Source organism: Symphalangus syndactylus, chromosome 3 (assembly GCF_028878055.3).
Source record: "Symphalangus syndactylus isolate Jambi chromosome 3, NHGRI_mSymSyn1-v2.1_pri, whole genome shotgun sequence".
Taxonomy (NCBI): Eukaryota; Metazoa; Chordata; class Mammalia; order Primates; family Hylobatidae; genus Symphalangus; species Symphalangus syndactylus.
The window spans coordinates 12420457-12439527 of NC_072425.2; the positions used below are offsets into that span (position 1 = coordinate 12420457).

The following is a 19071-nucleotide window of genomic DNA, read 5'->3' on the forward strand; positions in this document are numbered from 1 at the left end:
GTTTCTGGTATGGCAAACAGGGTGTGAAAAGATTTTGTTTACCTAGACTGTTTCTTTGCCCATTAAGTAATTTGTTTGCCATTAAATTTTTTTTTTTTTTACAGAAGCATCATAGTATTACTTGCAAAAAATCTTGAAAATGTGGCTGCTTTTGAAACCCTCTGTGTGTCTGAGGACTGGCGGCGGCGCTGCTTTAAATTATTTGCTGCTCGGCTTTTAGTTGGGTTGCTACTCACCAGATAAAGAATATGCTTAATTCTCAATATATTGTAGTATGTTTTTCTGTTTAGTAATTCAACGATTGTGCCATTGTATTTCAGATGATAGTGTGGATCCTTTCTGGCCCGCATTACACTGTTTTATGGTGATTCTGGATCGCCTTGGATCTAAGGTCTGGGGTCAACTTATTGATCCTATTGAGGCATTTCAAACCATTATCGACAACGCAAGCTACAATAGAGAGATCCAACATATACGGAACAGCTCTGTAAGGTTAGTTCAGCTAATGTCAGGATTTAAACATCATCTCTAAGAAAGCGTGTTCCAGCTAAATTACTTTTTTTTTTTTTTTTTGAGACGGAGTCTCGCTCTGTCGCCCAGGCTGGAGTGCAGTGGCGCGACCTCGGCTCACTGCAAGCTCCGCCTTCCGGGTTCACGCCATTCTCCTGCCTCAGCCTCCCGAGTAGCTGGGACTACAGGCGCCTGCCACCGTGCCCGGCTAATTTTTTGTATTTTTTTTTTAGTAGAGACGGGGTTTCACCGTGTTAGCCAGGATGGTCTCGATCTCCTGACCTCGTGATCCGCCCGTCTCGGCCTCCCAAAGTGCTGGGATTACAGGAGTGAGCCACTGCGCCCGGCCCCAGCTAAATTACTTAACGAGGTGTTTCTTCCTTTTTTTCCCCCTTCGTTTCAGTAATTTCTATTTATTCTTAATATTTAAGGACCAAGTTAGAACCGGAGTCCTATTCGGATGATACGGTGACTTGCAGCCAGATCGTATACAATTATAATCCTGAAAAGACCAAAAAGGTATAAAATACTTTGAAAATTCAGATGCTATTTTATTGCCTTTATATTGTGTAGACTATTTTATATAATTTGTTGAGTTGCAGATTTTGTGATATGTAGCTGTTCTCAATCTACTGCTATGTAAAAGCCCTTCTCACGAAGAGCAGATGTATTGTGTGTTGGGGACGATGGACTCTTAACTACAGTATGCATACTTTGGAAAATTAATTTCTAAGTACATTTAGGGAAGATGGAAAGTATGGGGACATACATGGCATGACTAGAAATCAAAACTAGCTAGTGGAAAGAAGGTGAGAGTACATAAAGGTGTTATCAATTTGTCTTTTTATGAAACTAACCTCAAAATTTATATTTTCACTTTCTTGGGAGTTAGGTGTATTACGATTGTGATATAATTATATGCCACAATTATACCATTGTATATCATAATAATGATGTGGTAAACCAAAATAAGAGTTGAGAAACGTATTTTTCTTAACGACTTGGGTGTTGAACCTGTCGTAAGTAGTGCTTATTTATCTGAACATCAGCATTTCTTTCATTTTAGGATTCTGGATGGAGAACAGCCATTTGCCCAGATTATTGTCCTAACATGTATGAAGAAATGGAAACATTAGCCAGTGTACTTCAGTCAGATATTGGTCAAGACATGCGTGTTCATAACAGCACATTTCTATGGTTCATCCCTTTTGTCCAGTCCCTCATGGATCTTAAGGATTTGGGTGTGGCTTACATAGCAGGGGTTGTTCATCATCTGTACTCTGAAGTCAAAGAAGTCCTCAACCAAACAGATGCCGTGTGTGACAAAGTCACTGAATTTTTTCTTCTAATTTTGGTATCAGTGGTTGAACTGCATAGAAATAAAAAATGTTTGCATTTGCTGTGGGTTAGTTCCCAGCAATGGGTGGAAGCCGTCGTCAAATGTGCCAAGCTTCCTACCACTGCGTTTACACGGAGTTCTGAGAAATCATCTGGAAATTGCTCCAGAGGAACAGCAATGATATCATCACTGTCGTTGCATTCCATGCCATCTAACTCTGTACAACTTGCTTGTGTGCAGCTGATTAGAAGTCTCCTTAAAGAAGGTTATCAGCTTGGGCAGCAATCTCTTTGCAAGCGATTCTGGGATAAGCTCAACTTATTCCTTAGAGGAAATTTATCTCTAGGTTGGCAGTTGACTAGTCAGGAAACCCATGAGCTACAAACTTGTTTAAAGCAAATTATTAGAAACATAACATTCAAAGCACCTCCATGTAACACTTTTGTGGATCTGACTTCTACATGTAAAACCTCTCCTGCATCTTATAATAAAGAAGAAAGTGAACAAATAGGGAAGACATCTAGAAAAGATATGCATTGTTTGGAAGCTTCCAGCCCAACATTTTCTAAAGAACCAATGAAAGTGCAAGACAGTGTATTGATCAAAGCAGATAACACTATAGAAGGTGACGATAATGAGCAAAATTATATAAAGGATGTGAAACTAGAAGACCATCTCTCAGCTGGGTCATGCTTAGAGCAGAGTCGTAAAAACATTGTTACTGAAAGAGCTGAAGGTCAAATTAAAATAAGTACAAGGAAGCAGAAGTCTGTAAAAGAGATCTCTTCATATATACCAAAGGATTGTACTTCAAGAAATGGTCCAGAAAGGGGATGTGACAGAGGAATAATAGTATCAACATGTTTGTTGACTGATTCTAGCACTGATTCTTTGGAAAAAATGTCCACATCAAATGAAGATTTCTGTTTAAAGGATGTTGCTCTTGCTAAAACCTCAAAACGAAAAACTAAGGTACAGAAAGATGAAATATGTGCAAAGTTATCACATGTAATAAAGAAGCAACACAGGAAGAGTACTTTGGTCGATAATGTCATCAATTTAGATGAAAATTTGACTGTATCTAACATTGAGAGTTTCTATTCAAGGAAAGATACAGGAGTTCAGAAAGGAGATGGTTTCATACACAATCTTTCTTCAGACCCTAGTGGTGTTCTGGATGATAATAAGAATGGAGAACAAAAATCTCAAAACAATGTATTGCCAAAAGAGAAACAGTTAAAGAATGAAGAGTTAGATATTTTCTCTTCCCATGAAAACAATTGTAAAATACAGGAATTTCATGTTGATAAAGATTTGATCCCCTTTACAGAAATGACCAGTACTTCAGAGAAGAAATCATCTCCCTTTAAAGATCTTATGACTGTACCTGAATCAAGAGATGAGGAGATGAGTAGTAATAGTACCAATGTGATTTATTCTAACTTGATAAGAGAACAGGCCCCTGGCATCAGTCCTAAATCTGACACCTTAACGGATTCTCAGATAGACAGAGACCTTCACAAATTATCTTTACTAGCTCAAGCCAGTGTTATTACATTTCCATCCAATTCACCTCAGAACTCATCGCAGCTGCAAAGGAAAGTAAAAGAAGATAAAAGATGTTTCACAGCTAACCAAAATAATGGAGATACCTCCCGTGGACATGTTATTATTATTTCAGATTCTGATGACGATGATGATGATGAAGGAATCCTGAGTCTTGAGAAACTCACTAAACAGGACAAAATATGCCTTGAGAAGGAACGTCCAGAGCAGCACGTTTCAACAGTTAATAGTAAGGAGGAAAAGAATCCAATAAAGGAAGTAAAGACAGAGTCTCTTTTTCAGTTTGAGGAATCTGATTCTCAGTATTTTGAGTTTGAAAGTTCATTTGAAGTGTTTTCAGTTTGGCAAGATCATCTAGACAATAATTCAGTTCAGGATGGTGAGAAAAAATGTTTGGCTCCTATAGCCAATACCACAAATCGTCAGGGTTGTACAGATTATGTATCTGAAGTTGTTAAAAAAGGAGCAGAGGGCATTGAAGAACACACAAGACCACAGAGTATTCCTGTTGAGGAATTTTGTGAAACTGAAGTAAAAAAGCCTAAGAGAAAACGATCTGAAAAACCAATGGCTGAAGGTCCTGTGAGGCCTTCATCTTCTGTCAGAAATGAGGGCCAGTCTGATATTAATAAGAGAGATCTTGTTGGAGATGATTTTAACAGTATAGATAGAAGGACTTCAACTCCCAATTCAAGTATTCAGAGAGCCACTGTGGTTTCACAGAAGAAGTCTTCAAAGCTTTGTACTTGTACAGAACCCGTCAGGAAAGTTCCAGTTTCTAAGACCCCTAAGAAAAATCATTCAGATGCCAAAAAAGGGCAGAATAGAAGTGCAAATTACCTAAGTTGTAGAACAACTCCTGCTATAGTGCCACCAAAGAAATTTCGTCAGTGTCCTGAGCCAACTTCAACAGCTGAGAAACTTGGCCTGAAAAAGGGTCCTCGTAAGGCATATGAGTTGTCCCAGCGATCTTTGGATTGTGTAGCTCAATTACGTGATCATGGCAAAACTGTTGGAGTAGTTGAAACCCGAAAAAAGACTAAATTAATTTCTCCTCAAAACCTGTCTGTCAGAAATAATAAGAAGCTGCTGACTAGTCAAGAACTTCAGATGCAAAGGCAGATCAGACCCAAATCACAAAAAAATAGACGAAGACTTTCTGATTGTGAAAGTACAGATGTTACAAGAGCAGGGTCACATACAGCACAGAATTCTGACATATTTGTACCGGAACCTGATAGGTCAGATTATAATTGTACAGGAGGAACTGAGGTACTCGCCAACAGTAACAGAAAACAGTTAATAAAATGCATGCCTTCTGAACCAGAAACCATAAAAGCAAAACATGGGTCTCCAGCGACTGGTGATGCTTGCCCTTTGAACCAGTGTGATTCTGTAGTGTTAAATGGAACAATACCAACAAATGAAGTAATTGTCTCTACTTCAGAGGACCCTCTGGGTGGAGGTGATCCAACAGCACATCATATAGAGCTGACAACTTTGAAAGAGGGAGAGCCTGACTCCAGCAGTGATGCAGAGGAAGATAACTTATTTTTAACACAAAATGATCCTGAAGATATGGATTTATGTTCACAAATGGAGAATGACAATTATAAATTAATTGAACTAATTCATGGAAAAGATACAGTTGAGGTTGAAGAAGATTCTGTAAGTCGGCCTCATTTGGAATCTTTGAGTGGCACAAAGTGTAAGTACAAAGATTGTCTTGAAACCACAAAAAACCGGAGTGAATACTGCCCAAAACACTCTGAAGTGAAAGCAGCAGATGAAGATGTATTTCGTAAACCTGGCTTGCCTCCTTCTGCATCTAAACCTTTGAGACCTACCACTGCTAAGATTTTTAGCTCAAAGAGTACTTCACGAATTGCTGGTCTTTCTAAATCTTTGGAAACTTCTTCAGCACTTTCACCATCTCTAAAAAATAAGTCAAAGGGGATACAGTCGATTTTGAAAGTACCACAGCCAGCTCCCCTCATAGCTCAGAAGCCAGTGGGTGAAATGAAGAATTCGTGCAATGTTCTTCATCCTCAGTCTCCGAATAATTCCAACAGGCAAGGTTGCAAAGTTCCATTTGGTGAAAGCAAATATTTTCCATCTTCCTCTCCAGTAAACATTCTCTTGTCATCACAGTCTGTCTCTGACACCTTCGTTAAAGAGGTCTTAAAATGGAAATATGAAATGTTTTTGAACTTTGGTCAGTGTGGGCCCCCTGCAAGTCTTTGTCAGTCCATCTCAAGACCTGTGCCTGTCAGATTTCACAATTATGGAGATTATTTTAATGTTTTTTTCCCTTTGATGGTATTGAATACTTTTGAAACAGTAAGTATGTGTTTCATTTGTATGCCTCTCCAAACTTTTCAAGTTACCTCTTTACCTTGCTGAGTGAAAATGAGAGTATAGTTCAAAAAATCAGCCGGGCATGGTTGCGGGCACCTGTAATCCCTGCTACTTGGGAGGCTGAGGCAGAGAGTTGCTTAAACCCGGGAGGCGGAGGTTGCAGTGAGCTGAGGTCATGCCACTGCACTCCAACCTGGGCGACAGAGTGAGACTCCGTCTCAAAAGAAAAACAAAAGTATAGTTAAAATAATTGACCGTTTCGATTTAGATACTGGTTTTAGGTTTCATGTTGAACAGACATTTGTGCCAGCCACTGTTTTAGATACTGGCAATACAGAGGAAACACTTCTTTTTTTTTTTAGGTGGAGTTTTGCTCTTGCTGCCCAGGCTGGAGTGCAATGGTGCGATCTTTGCTCACTGCAACCTCTGCCTCCCAGGTTCAAGTGATTCTCCTGCCTCAGCCTCCCAAGTAGCTGAGGTTACAGGCATGCGCCACCAGGCCTGGCTAATTTTGTATTTTTAGTAGAGAAGGGGTTTTACCATGTTGGTCAGGCTGGTCTCGAACTTCTGATTCTGACCTCAGGTGATCCACCAGTCGTGGCCTCCCAAAGTGCTGGGATTACGGGCATGAGCCACTGTGCCTGGCTGGAAACACTTCTTAACTCTGCTCCTTGGAGCTGATAGACACAACTCGGGGTGCTAATATACCAAGTCCAGAGGTAACACAGAAGGAAATGTTTATTGATGCACAGGTAAAGGAAGACTTCTCAGAGGAGATAGTTTCCCATCTGTATTTGTTTTGTTTGTAAGTAAGAGACCTCTGCTGTAGTTTTCTTGAGGAGGTGGCAAAGGGTGAATTACATTGAACACAAAGTAATGAATCCTAAATTTCTCTACACATCAGACTTCCCAGTTTCTTTCTTTCTTTTTTCTTTTTCTTTTTGTTTTTTTGAGACGAGTCTCGCTCTGTCCCCCAGGTTGGAGTGCAGTGGTGCGATCTCGGCTAACTGCAAGCTCTGCCTCCCGGGTTCAGGCTATTCTCCTGCCTCAGCCTCCCGAGTAGCTGAGACTATAGGTGCTTGCCACCACGGCTGGCTAATTTTTTGTAATTTTAGTAGAGACAGGGTTTCACCGTGTTAGCCAGGATGGTCTCAATCTCCTGACCTCGTGATCTGCCCGCCTTGGCCTCCCAAAGTGCTGGGATTACAGGCGTGAGTCACTGCGTCCGGCCTCCAGTTTCTTACTCGTCATAGCAGCTGTTCTGTGTAACAGCCTCCCCAACCCTAGCACATCCTATTCTGGTTCTTCTCTCCTTCTTATTCAAGTAGAATTGACAAACGATTAAGATTCCCAGTTAAAATTTGAGAAAAACAGCAAATAATTCTTTAGTGTAAGCATTCAGCTGCGTTTGGAAGGATTTTTGTGTGTGTGTTTTCAAGGCAGGTAAGAGGTGGGAGCAAATTTTTAGTTAATCCTCAAAAGAAATCTTCGTGTATACAGTAATACTCTTAAAACCAACAATGTTGAGGTAAATAGTCATGGTTCATTAGCTCGATAGCTACTTGAGTGCCTAGTGTGTGCCAGATGCTCTTATAAGCATGGGAGATAAAGTGGTGAACAAGGCAGATGAGGTCTCTGCCCCCTGGAAGTGACCATTTCAGATTGAGATGAGGACTCTAGTATGATCTGGAACAAAGGGGACAGGGCACTTTTTGGAGAGATCAGATAACCTGTATGAGCAGATGATATTTACACTGAGACCCAAGTGACTAGGAGTTAACTGTGGGAAGTATGTTCCAGGCAGAGTGGAGTGCAAAGACAGTCTGGTAACAATAAGATTGGAGTGTTGGAGAAGGAAGTGTAATGTACAAAGGGACAAGTCTACTACAAGAGAAGTGAGTTGTTAATACTGTACATGGCAAGATAAATGGCTTTTATGAAGCTTGAGTCAGCGTATCTTCATAAATATACTTTATGTTAAATCTTTTGATCAATTTGTACCTCAAATTTTAGCCATTTTTGAGAGTTGCTTTATTTTTTTTTCCTGAGGTACTTTTGTTTTAGCAGGAGTTGATTTATTTTTGCTGGAAAGCACTAAATTGCTTAGAAGCCATTTATAACCCTATGAAGGATAGACACATACTTTTATTTCCTGAGTTAAAAGATTTTATTAAGATTTATTTCCTTCAGGACATTTTTGTAGTCTCAGCTTTTTAAAAACAGAATGAGCACAAGTTCCATTTGTACATATACAGAGTTTAAAATAGTCAAAGATTTCTATCTGGCCTATTATAAAGAACATCAGGCACCCCCATTCCCCAAGTAACTATTTTCTATTCTTAATGAGTTATTGGGAAATTACTTTCCATATTTCTTTTTTTTTTTTTTTTTTTTTTTTTTTGAGACGGAGTCTTGCTCTGTCACCCAGGCTGGAGTGCAGTGGCGCAATCTCGGCTCACTGCAAGCTCCGCCTCCCGGGTTCACGCCATTCTCCTGCCTCAGCCTCTCTGAGTAGCTGGGACTACAGGCGCCCGCCACCACGCCCGGCTAATTTTTTTGTATTTTTAGTAGAGATGGGGTTTCACCGTGGTCTCGATCTCCTGACCTCGTGATCCACCCGCCTCAGCCTCCCAAAGTGCTGGGATTACAGGCGTGAGCCACCGCGCCCGGCTCTTTCCATATTTCTTTCTTTTTTTTTCTTTTTTGGAGACAGGGTCTCACTCCTGTCCCCCAGGCTGGAGTACAGTGGCACAATTATGGCTCACTGCAGCCTCAACCTCTTGGGCTCAGGTAGTCCTTCCACCACAGCCTCTTGAGTAATTGGGACTGCAGGCTCACACCATAATGTCCAGCTAATTTTTGTATTTTTAGTAGAGGCAGAGTTTTTCCCATGTTGCCTAGGCTGGTCTCAAACTACTGGGCTCAAGTGATCCACCTGCCTTGGCCTCTCACAGTGCTACAATTCAGGCGCCTGGCCCTCCTTCCATATTTCTGAATAACATGTCCATATTGTAACTCCTCGATTTTTCAGTTTTAGGCGTTTGTATTTCCTGCTTCAGGAGCTACCCCCGTTTCCAGCCCAACCCTTGCACACACCCTTCCTGTTCCCTCATCCTCATTATGGGATTGTCTTGAAAAATTTTTTTTTTTTTTTTTTTCTTTTTGAGACAGAGTCTCGCTCTGTCGCCCAGGCTGGAGTGCAGTGGCGCGATCTCGGCTCACTGCAAGCTCCGCCTCCCGGGTTCACGCCATTCTCCTGCCTCAGCCTCTCCGAGTAGCTGGGACTACAGGCGCCCGCCACCACGCCCGGCTAATTTTTTATGTTTTTAGTAGAGACGGGGTTTCACCGTGGTCTCGATCTCCTGACCTCGTGATCCACCCGCCTCGGCCTCCCAAAGTGCTGGGATTACAAGCGTGAGCCACCGCGCCCGGCCTGTCTTGAAATTTTTAGATCCATTTTTGTTATTTTGACTATGTGAAAGATATCCTCAGCTAAGCCATGTAGTATGCTGTAATTGCCTTTCCATTTCCTTCCAAACTGTGTTTTCCTTGGATTTATTGTTTTATATGTTTAATTTTCTACTTATCACTAAATTAATGCCAGGCTGTCTTTTCTTGAATGTTTAAATCTCTCATGATCAGTACATTAGTTAATCTATAAATTTGTTCTGTGTGTGGTGCATGATGATATTCCTGAAATAGTAGTCCTTATCCTTGGGTTGGGTCTGTATCTCCTCCACCCCTGTCATCTTTCTTGGTTAGTCATGTTAGCAAGGCCTGTCCTTCAGGCTTCCAGAGAAGAGGGTATATGAGACGTACATTTTTGAAATCTTGCATGTCTTAGAATTTCTTTAATCTTCTCATTTTCTTTAATTTTTTGTATCTTTCATCTCATTTTTGTTTTGTTCTCCTTTCTTGGAGGCCACCTCAACTTTTCTCCCAAATCCGTTGAATTCTTTTTAGCGTATTTTTAGTTTCCTGGAACTCTTGTTCTCTGAATAGTCCTTTATTCTAATTCATGGATGTGGTATTTTTTATTAGCTAAAGTTTATTAATGATAATTTTAAAGTTAGCTGAAAGTTTTTCTCTTTTTGCATGGTTCCTGTTTCCCCCATTGGTTTTTTCCTGTTCATTTTAGTGTTTATAGTCCTTTCTATTAATTCCTTTTTTCAGGTGGTAATGATTTCTGGTGGTCTACTCACATTTAAGAACAGGAAACTAAAAAGTAGATTGAAACATTATTCATGGTAGCCAAAAAGTGGAAACAACCCAAATGTGTGTCAGTTGATGAATGGATAAACAGGTCTGTTCATACAATGAATGGAATATTATTCAGCCATAAAAAGAAGTGAAGATTTGTGTTCACTAATGAACCTTGAAAACATTGTGCTAAGTGAAATAAGTCAGGGACAGAAGGTCACATATTATATGATTTCATTCATACGTATTGTCCAGAATAGGCAAATCTGTAGAGACAGAAAGATGAGTGGTTGTCAGGGGAAGGAAGGAGAGGGGAATTGGGATTGCTGATAGATACAAGGTTTCTTTTGGGGTGATGGAAATGCTATGGAATGGTGAATTTTATGTTGTGTGAAATACTATCTCCATTTAAAAAATATTACTTTAAAAAGAATAAATTTGATTAGCAATAGGTTAAAAAAGATGCCTAGGAAAACAGGAAATCTTCAGATACATTTACAAAAACGAACCCCTTTATGGTTGCACTCTGGAAGGCAGATGTGATTGGAAGGGCGCCATAGCATGGTAAAACCCAGCATTTGTTTCATTCTTCATGGTAAGGTTTTGTGCTTAGGTGCAGTTATAATCTGTATTTTGTTATATATATATATATATATATAAAAGATGAAAACACCAGAAGCTCTGAGTGAAAGGGTGGGCTTGTTGACCATTGGCATTTCATTAGGAAGCCCCACCCCACCATTATGTCAATCAATGTCTTTTTTTCTTTTTCTTTTTTCTTCAGACGGAGTCTCACTCTGTTGCCCAGGCTGGAGTGCAGTGGCACGATCTCGGCTCACCACAACCTCTGCCTCTTGGGTTCAAGCATTTCTCCTGTCTCAGCCTCCCGACTAGCTGGGAATACAGGTGCACACCACACCTGGCTAATTTTTTGGGGTTTTTTTTTTTTTTTTTTTTTTTGAGACAGTATCGCTCTGTCGCCCAGGCTGGAGTGCAGTGGCATGATCTCAGCTCACTGCAAGCTCCGCCTCCTGGATTCACGCCATTCTTTTGCCTCAGCCTCCCGAGTAGCTGGGACTATAGGCACCCACCACCATGCCCGGCTAATTTTTTGTATTTTTTAGTAGAGACGGAGTTTCACTGTGTTGGCCAGGATGGTCTCGATCTCCTGACCTTGTGATCCTTCCACCTCGGCCTTCCAAAGTGCTGGGATTACAGGTGTGAGCCACCGCGCCCGGCCCTAATTTTTGTGTTTTTAGTAGAGACAGGGTTTTGCCATATTGGTCAGGCTGGTCTCAAACTCCTGACCTCAGGTGATCCACCTGCCTTGGCCTCCCAAAATGCTTGAGATTACAGGTGTGAGCCACCGTGCCCGACCAATGCCTTGTTTAATTTTAGTTTTTAGTCTTTGTAATAAGCTGTGGGCTATGGCATCAACTACGACCCTGAACCAAGAGTCCCACCCTATTCCTGTTGTAACTTCATGCAATTTTACTTTCACTTTGTTAATGGAATGCTATAGTGTGTACAGATACATATATATATTTTTTGAGATGGAGTTTCACTCTGTCGCCCAGGCTGGAGAGCAGTGGTGCGATCTCGGCTCACTGCCAGCTCTGCCTCCCGGGTTCACACTATTTTCCCTCCTCAACCTCCTGAGTAGCTGGGATTACAGGCGCCCGCCACCAGACATCCGGCACCACGTCTGGCTAATTTTTGTTTTTGTATTTTTAGTAGCGACGGGGTTTCGCTGTGTTAGCCAGGATGGTCTCAATCTTCTGACCTCGTGATCTGCTCGCCTCAGCCTCCCAAAGTGCTGGGATTACAGGCGTGAGCCACTGTGCCCGGCCTAGACTTTTTTTTTTGGGGATTACCAAATTTGGTTTATATCCTATTTAGAACCTGAAACGTAGATTTAATTATTCGGTTATGTTTTATTGCAAGTGGAATGTAGTGACATTACGTAGAATTATCCCTCACGAAAGACAAATGAGAACAGATTCAGCTTTTAGAAATGAGTCTTTTGTATATTGATGTGACTGGAAGAAGAATTTTTTTTTAATCCTTGTATTTAACGCATAAAAGTGTGAATTGGATACATGTGCACTGTTTTGCCAGGGGCCAATTTTTTGCAGTCAGTTGTGGCAAATGCTCTTTTATTTTAAAACTTAGATGTACTTTTTGTTATCTGCAGTCCTCTACTGTTGCCTCTCCTGTGTAGAGGTCATAGTAGGTTGCATGGACAGGAAGCAGGCAGGCAAGGAGTACCCTTCTTAGGCACTAACTTCGATTCTCAGTGCCCAGTAGGGAGATGGCTCTATTTCTGTGGCTAATTTCGGACAAGATTGGGTGAATTTAGGGTGGTATGGCTATAGACGCTTTGGCTAATTTCAGATTGTAATCAGTTCTGTGAAGGAAACAAATAGGCTGATATGATGAATTGTTGTGAGTGGCGATATTGGGAGGCTGCTCTTGAGACCTGGCTGACATCCAGAAGAAGAAAGTATTGTTCAGGAGGTGGGGTGGAATGTCAAGAATGTAATGCCATGACCGAAGTGAAGTAGCTGATAAGGGGTAAAGAGAAATGAAATAAGATTGGAGAAATAAGAGCCAGATACAGCCCCGTAAGCTGCAGGTTGATATTTCATTCTCAGTTCAGTGAGGAGGTACTGAAAGATTTTTATTGGGTTGGTCATTTAGATTGGGGGAATAGTAATAGTAACCAGTTTACGTTTTTTACACACCATTTGCTGTTGCTGTGGAGAGTAATCTGTAGAAAGTTAAGCATAAATGCAGTTGACCAGTCAAGGGGCTACTGTAGTAGCCCAGGAGAAAGATGATGGTGGCTTGATTTGGGTGGTAGCTGTAGAAATGGAGAGGAATTCAATATATTGGGGGTAAATTTTGGAGAGAGTACTTAGAAGACTTGGTGATAGAATTGATGTGGGAGTTAAGAAGGGAGGATGATTCTGAAGTTTTTGGCTTAAGCATCTGGTTAGACTGTGATGCTGTTTACTTGATGTCAAATGATCATGGGCTAATGGCCCTCTCTTTTGAGAGTGACATTGCTGAAGCCAGGGAGTGTAGTTGAAGATGTTAAACTGATACGTATCGTGAGAAACTCTGCGGCAGCCTAGGATGTGATTGGGTTCTTGGGATGGGAAGGAAATAGTAAGGAGAGCAGACTAGAATTCCTATAGATGGGAATTAAAGTAGAAAAGAATTTCTTAGGTTTTCCCCCTTTTTTCTTCCCCTCATTAGCCTGGGCTAGAGTACTACCCTTAATGTTACCTTGTGGTGCAGGGCAGAAAAGTTGGAACTAGCTCATGTCTGCAGTGGGTAGCATTAGAGTGGCATTGTATGCCAGCTCCTATGAGGAGTAACTAACAGTGGATATAGTTGGATTGCTTGGTTCTTGAAAGTTCACTTGTTCCCTCCCATCTCTAGGGCTGAATTATTTTTTTTTTTATTTTTTATTTCTTTTGAGACGGAGTCTCGCTCTGTCGCCCAGGCTGGAGTGCAGTGGCGCAATCTTGGCTCACTGCAAGCTCCGCCTCCCGGGTTCACGCCATTCTCCTGCCTCAGCCTCTCCGAGTAGCTGGGACTACAGGCGCCCGCCACCACGCCCGGCTAATTTTTTTGTATTTTTAGTAGAGACAGGGTTTCACTGTGGTCTCGATCTCCTGACCTCGTGATCCGCCCGCCTCTGCCTCCCAAAGTGCTGGGATTACAAGCATGAGCCACCGCGCCCGGCTCTAGGGCTGAATTATTGTAACCAAGGAAGTCAGAATTCAGAAAGGTAAGTATCAGGGTAGATTTAGAGATTATAATACTGCAATGCTTACTCCCAGAGTTGTAGCCCCGTGACTCTCTACCCTACTCATCAGTAGAGATAGAAAAGCTAGGTGGTGCTAGGCTATAGCCCCTTGTTCCTACAGTGTTCCTTTGTAGCCGATGTGCCTGGTCTCCCTGGGGAGTATGAATTCAGAGCAGAACATCAGCATTTCCTGTCTGGAGTGTAGTCACTATAAGAGAAAAGTAACAAACCGAACAACATGGAGCAGGTAAAGCAAAATTATTGGAATAGTCAGAATACGATTTAGCTATAAGCATATTAAATATTCTCGAAGAAATAGAGCATGCTAGAAACATGAAGCAAGAAGGAGAAACCATAAGGAACAACAAACAGGAGCTAGTTGGGGATAGAGGACACAATCATTAGAGAACTCAGTAAATGGAGTGGATAGTACGTGGATACAACTGAGGAACGTGTAGGCAAGCCAGAATGTCCACTCAGATCTCCCACAAGTTATCACGAAAGGATAGAAGCAGAAAATAGAAAAGAAAAAGCAATAAAGTGGATAGAGAAGTGTTAATATATGTGTAATAAGGATCTCAGAGGGAGAGAAAAAAAGTGATAAATTAAGACCAAGATTTTCTTAGAAATGGAGAAGGAGTTGAGAGTTGAGATTGAGAGGGCTTTTAATGCCAAGGGAATATAACTGAATAAGTGTATACATAAGCAGTTATATTGAGACCTTTAGAGTATATTTAAAATCATAAGTTCCAGGAACACTGTTACCTGCCAGAAATAAAAAAAAAGCTAGAAAAGTTTAAGATGAAAGAATGGAAAAAGATGGCCAGGTACAGTGGCTCATGCCTGTAATACCAGCATTTTGGGAGGCAGAGGCCAGAGGATCGTTTGAGCCTGGGAGTTTGAGACCAGCCTGGACAACAAAGGGAGACCCTGTCCCTTAAAAAAAAAAAAAAAAAAAAAAAAGGAAAATGATACGGCAAACAAACATGAACTAAAGAAAGCTGGAGTTGCAGTTTTACAATCAATATTTACTTTAACATGAGACCAATTCAGAGGGGCAAAGACACTAGATAATCAGTAAAAGGAACAGTTACCCCAGCGTATATAATTGTGAACATGTATGTATATAATTTCAAAATGTACAAAGCAACAATTGATGGAACAGTTGTAGATGATGACAGCTGCTACAGATATTCAGTGATATAGTTCATTAAAATGACAAAAATGGAGCAATGAATAATTGGAAGAGACACAATTCTAATCATTTGCAGATGACCTACACAGAAACCCCAGTAGCATCAATATTTGGGCACAAGATGTATGTGCAAAAAAATAAGTAGTGTCCTTCTGTAGCAGCAATAGCCAGTTAGAAAATATGAAAGAAAATATCATGGTAACTGGAACTGCATACCTGTTAGTAATTAGTCTAATGATGAATGCATGAGACATTTATGGAAAACACTTTAAAACTATTTTAAAGGTGATAAAGGAAGATGTTTAGTCTTTTGTTCAAAATGGAGAGGTGCTGTGTTTATGGATGTGATAGCTTCACATTGTAAAGATGTGACTTCTTTCTGAATTCATTTATAAATTTGATGTAGTTCAAGTTAAAATCTCAGCAGGATTGTTTTGAGGTGATTGATAGACATTTTAAAATTTGTAAGGAAAAGCAAAATCTATTATAATAAAGTCACTTTGAAAAGAACAGCATAACTAGGGCATGGGGGGAATGATAGTTGCTTTATCTGCTATGAAGCTGTTTCAAAACCATAGTAATAGACACATGAGAGTGGCACGGGGCAGGCAGATACCTGGAGAAACAGTGGGAGACCCTTTAGCTCCTAAGAAGGAACTCCTTGCATATGTGTCAATCTTAGATAAAACGAGATAAATAGGACATCACAAATCAGTGGGGAAGGGATGGATCGTTAGAGGAAACTGGCCTACTTCATTGGGGAAAAAGCAAATTAGGCTAAGATTTGTACTTTGTAGCACATAAACTTTGGTTAAATCACATATGTTTGGAAAGTAAAACTAAACAAAGAAAATATCACAAAACATGTCAGTTTGGGTGATGAAGGTAATCATAAAAACGTAAAAAGCATTAGCCACATTAATGGATTAATGAATATTAATGGATTTTATTCTGTCAAAGTTAATGTCTTTTTAGTGAAGGACTCTATATTTGGAGTTAACAGATGTGAAGAAGAGAGTTTTGAAACATTCCTAAACTGGCAAGAGATTAGTAGCTAAAACACACAAAGCACTTTCGTAAATCGACAGCAAAAAACAGGGAAATCAGTAGAAGATGGACAACAAATAGACAATTTGCAGAAAACTTGGTGGTAATAAGCATATGAAGTGTTACTGAAAGGAGGAAAGGAAGTTAAAATAACAGGTGAGCAAAAGTTTGTGATCCTTTATGATCTAGCAGTCTTATTCCTGCGTAGCCTCACCAAAAGAACGTATACATGTCTGTCTGTAAGGGTTCTGTCTTAGGATGTCATTTATAGGATATAGAGTTGGAGCTGGTTAAAAGGATGGATGAGTAAAATGAAGCCATTTCATACTAAAGAGTACTATGTGAGTCAGTCCCAGAAGACTTAAAAGTTGGTTGAAAAAAACAAAACACCTAGTTTATAGTAGAATACCATTTGTCTAAATCACACACACCCCTGTCTGGATTTTTCAGTTACACTAACGCAGCTGTAGTGGGCACCTAGGGTGGAGGTTGTCAGGGAAGTGGAATCAGGGACAAAGGAGAAATCTAATGATGAGGGCCTTGCATAGACTGCTGACAGTGCATCACGAACCGGAGATTTGGATTAGCTCCACCTGAGATGGGTGAGGAAGGATAACAGCAAGGAGGTCAGCACTGAGGTTGACGTGTGGACAATTTTTGTGCAGCAGTGGTTAAGTTGGAAACCAGATGTACAAAGAAGTGAGTGGAAGGAGTGTTTTGAAAACATACGTATTGATTGGGAGCAGGAAAAAGGGGGCACTAAGCTGAGTGGTCGTTTGGAGACAAGGAAGGGTTTTATTGGTGGCAGAGTGTTCTTAGAGCGAATTCAGTGTGTATGCTGATGGGAATGAGCAATGGGCAGGAAGAAATTGATGCAAGAAAATGGATAACTCTAGAAGTTTAAGTTCTCAAGGGAAGAGGGCTCCAGGACAGAAATCAGTGAGTTTGCCTTAGACTTTTGTATTGAAAGGGGACAGGACGTGGAGATGAATGTCAGTTGCTTTGTCTGTTTTGGGGTTTGTGTTTGGCTGTCTTACGTAAGTCAAGGACAGTCTTGGTTATTGGGAGCCAGTGCTGCAGGAACTTCTTTTCCCCAGTGAAACAGCTGTTGTTTTAATGATGTAATTTTTTGGCCAGGCACAGTGGCTCACGCCTGTAATCCCAACACTTGAGAAGGCCACAGCAGGCGGATCATCACTTGAGGTCAGGAGTTTGAGACCAGCCTGGCCAACTTTGGTGAAACCCTGTCTCTACTAAAAATACAAAAATTAGCCGGGCGTGGTGGCACATGCCTGTAATCCCAGCTACTCAGGAGGCTGAGGCAGGAGAATTGCTTGAACCCGGGAGTTGGCGGTTGCAGTGAGCTGAGATCGTGCCACTATACTCCAGCCTGGGCGACAGAGCAAGACCCTGTCTCAAAAAAAAAAAACAAACAATAATAATAATAATAATAATAATTTTTTAAAGAGAATTTTCTCGGGGTCACACACACAAAAAAAACCTCATTATAACCAAACAGTGTATTTAGTCTATGTGGAAGTATTTTTATCAAAACATAATATTAAACTATTTGATCTGAAAAATGTTAAATTACTAAATTATTAGGAACGTCCAGTTTTGTAGAATGAGGCCTAACTGGATATCTGTCTTTCCTGTCTGGAGTGGGAAGAAAAGGAACATAGTTTGCTTCTTTGAAGTGATAGTGCTTTGTGAGATTGTTAACAACATTACCACTGACCTTTAATACTTGAAAGCTAGCTGGGCTTGGTGGCTCACGTCTGTAATCCCAGCACTTTGGGAGGCTGAGGTGGGTGGATCACCTCAGGTCAGGAGTTTGAGATCAGCTGGCCAACATGGTGAAACCCTGTCTCTACTAAAAATACAAAATGTGGCCCGGGCATGGTGGCTCATGCCTGTAATCCCAGCACTTTGGGAGGCCGAGGCAGGTGGATCACCTGAGGTCGGGAGTTTGAGACCAGCCTGACCAACATGGAGAAACCCTGTCTCTACTAAAAATACAAAATTAGCCAGGCGTGGTGGTGGGCGTCTGTAATCCCAGCTATTTGGGAGGCTGAGGCAGGAGAATCACTTGAACCTGGGAGGTGGAGGTTGTGGTGAGCTGAGATTGCACCATTGCACTCCCACCCGGGCAACAAGAGTGAAACTCTGTCTCCAAAAAAAATAAATAAAAAGTGAGCCGGGCATGGTGGCACATGCCTGTATTCCCAGCTAATGGGAGGTGGAGGCGGGAGGATCGCTTGAACCCGCGAGGCGGAGGTTGCAGTGAGCGGAAATCGTGCCATTGCACTGTAGCCAGAGCAACAGGACTGAAGCTCCATCTCAAAAAAAGCAAAAACACAAACAAAATACTTGGAAGGGCATTGTATATTCATCTTTGTTCAGTGTATTCTAAATGTTCTTATGTTCAGGGAGCTTGTTTTTTTTTATTGTTTATTTTTTACAGCAACTGACACCTTTTGAAAGGAGTATGTTTTCTAACCATCTGCATGATCTTTCATCCTCTGAACCTGATTGATTACTTTTAACTTTGATAATGCTCTGATGGACCACAAACATACACTTGTTTGTACTTTGGACCAGTTATTTCATTTAGTGTGAAACTACCAACTCATGCAATTTATGATTTCTTAATTTCCCAGGGCCACATGAGTTATGAAACAGATAAACCTGTAACTGCATCAAATACACAAACCTGTGAATTATGTAGTATATTGAGTATATATTAATTAGGACTTTTTACCTAGCTAAGTTTCTCTTTGATAGCTCCAGAATTTCAGCTATCATTAGTCGGTCATTGTAGCTTGACTATAAGAGATCCACTTAATCTCTGGCTCCTGGGGTTGCTGTAGAAGTTAATATTAGGCCCAAATAATTTCAAACTAAAAATATCTGCCCTCCTTTTTCCAAGATGGGAACTATCTAGGGTCTTGTAGGTACTCTCAGGTAAATCCCTTGTGATAAAATTTTATTGATCCATTTTTTTTTAATCTTTGTTGTACACACTAGGATGCATTTTAA

General features: G+C 40.9%; 1 protein-coding gene across 9 annotated transcripts in view; it reads left to right on the forward strand.

The window, feature by feature from the left end:
* SETX (senataxin) overlaps positions 1–19071 on the forward strand; it is a 94094-nt gene that overhangs the window by 24489 nt on the left and 50534 nt on the right. For 8 of the 9 annotated variants that reach the window (XM_055270604.2, XM_063635703.1, XM_055270603.2 and 5 more), the window contains 3 exons: positions 321–492; positions 942–1029; positions 1577–5755. In XM_055270604.2, coding sequence (XP_055126579.1) covers positions 321–492; positions 942–1029; positions 1577–5755 — 4439 coding nt within the window. Of the gene's footprint in view, positions 1–320; positions 493–941; positions 1030–1576; positions 5756–13770; positions 16189–19071 lie in introns of those variants that run through there. The other variant, XM_063635704.1, reaches the window with a different exon arrangement.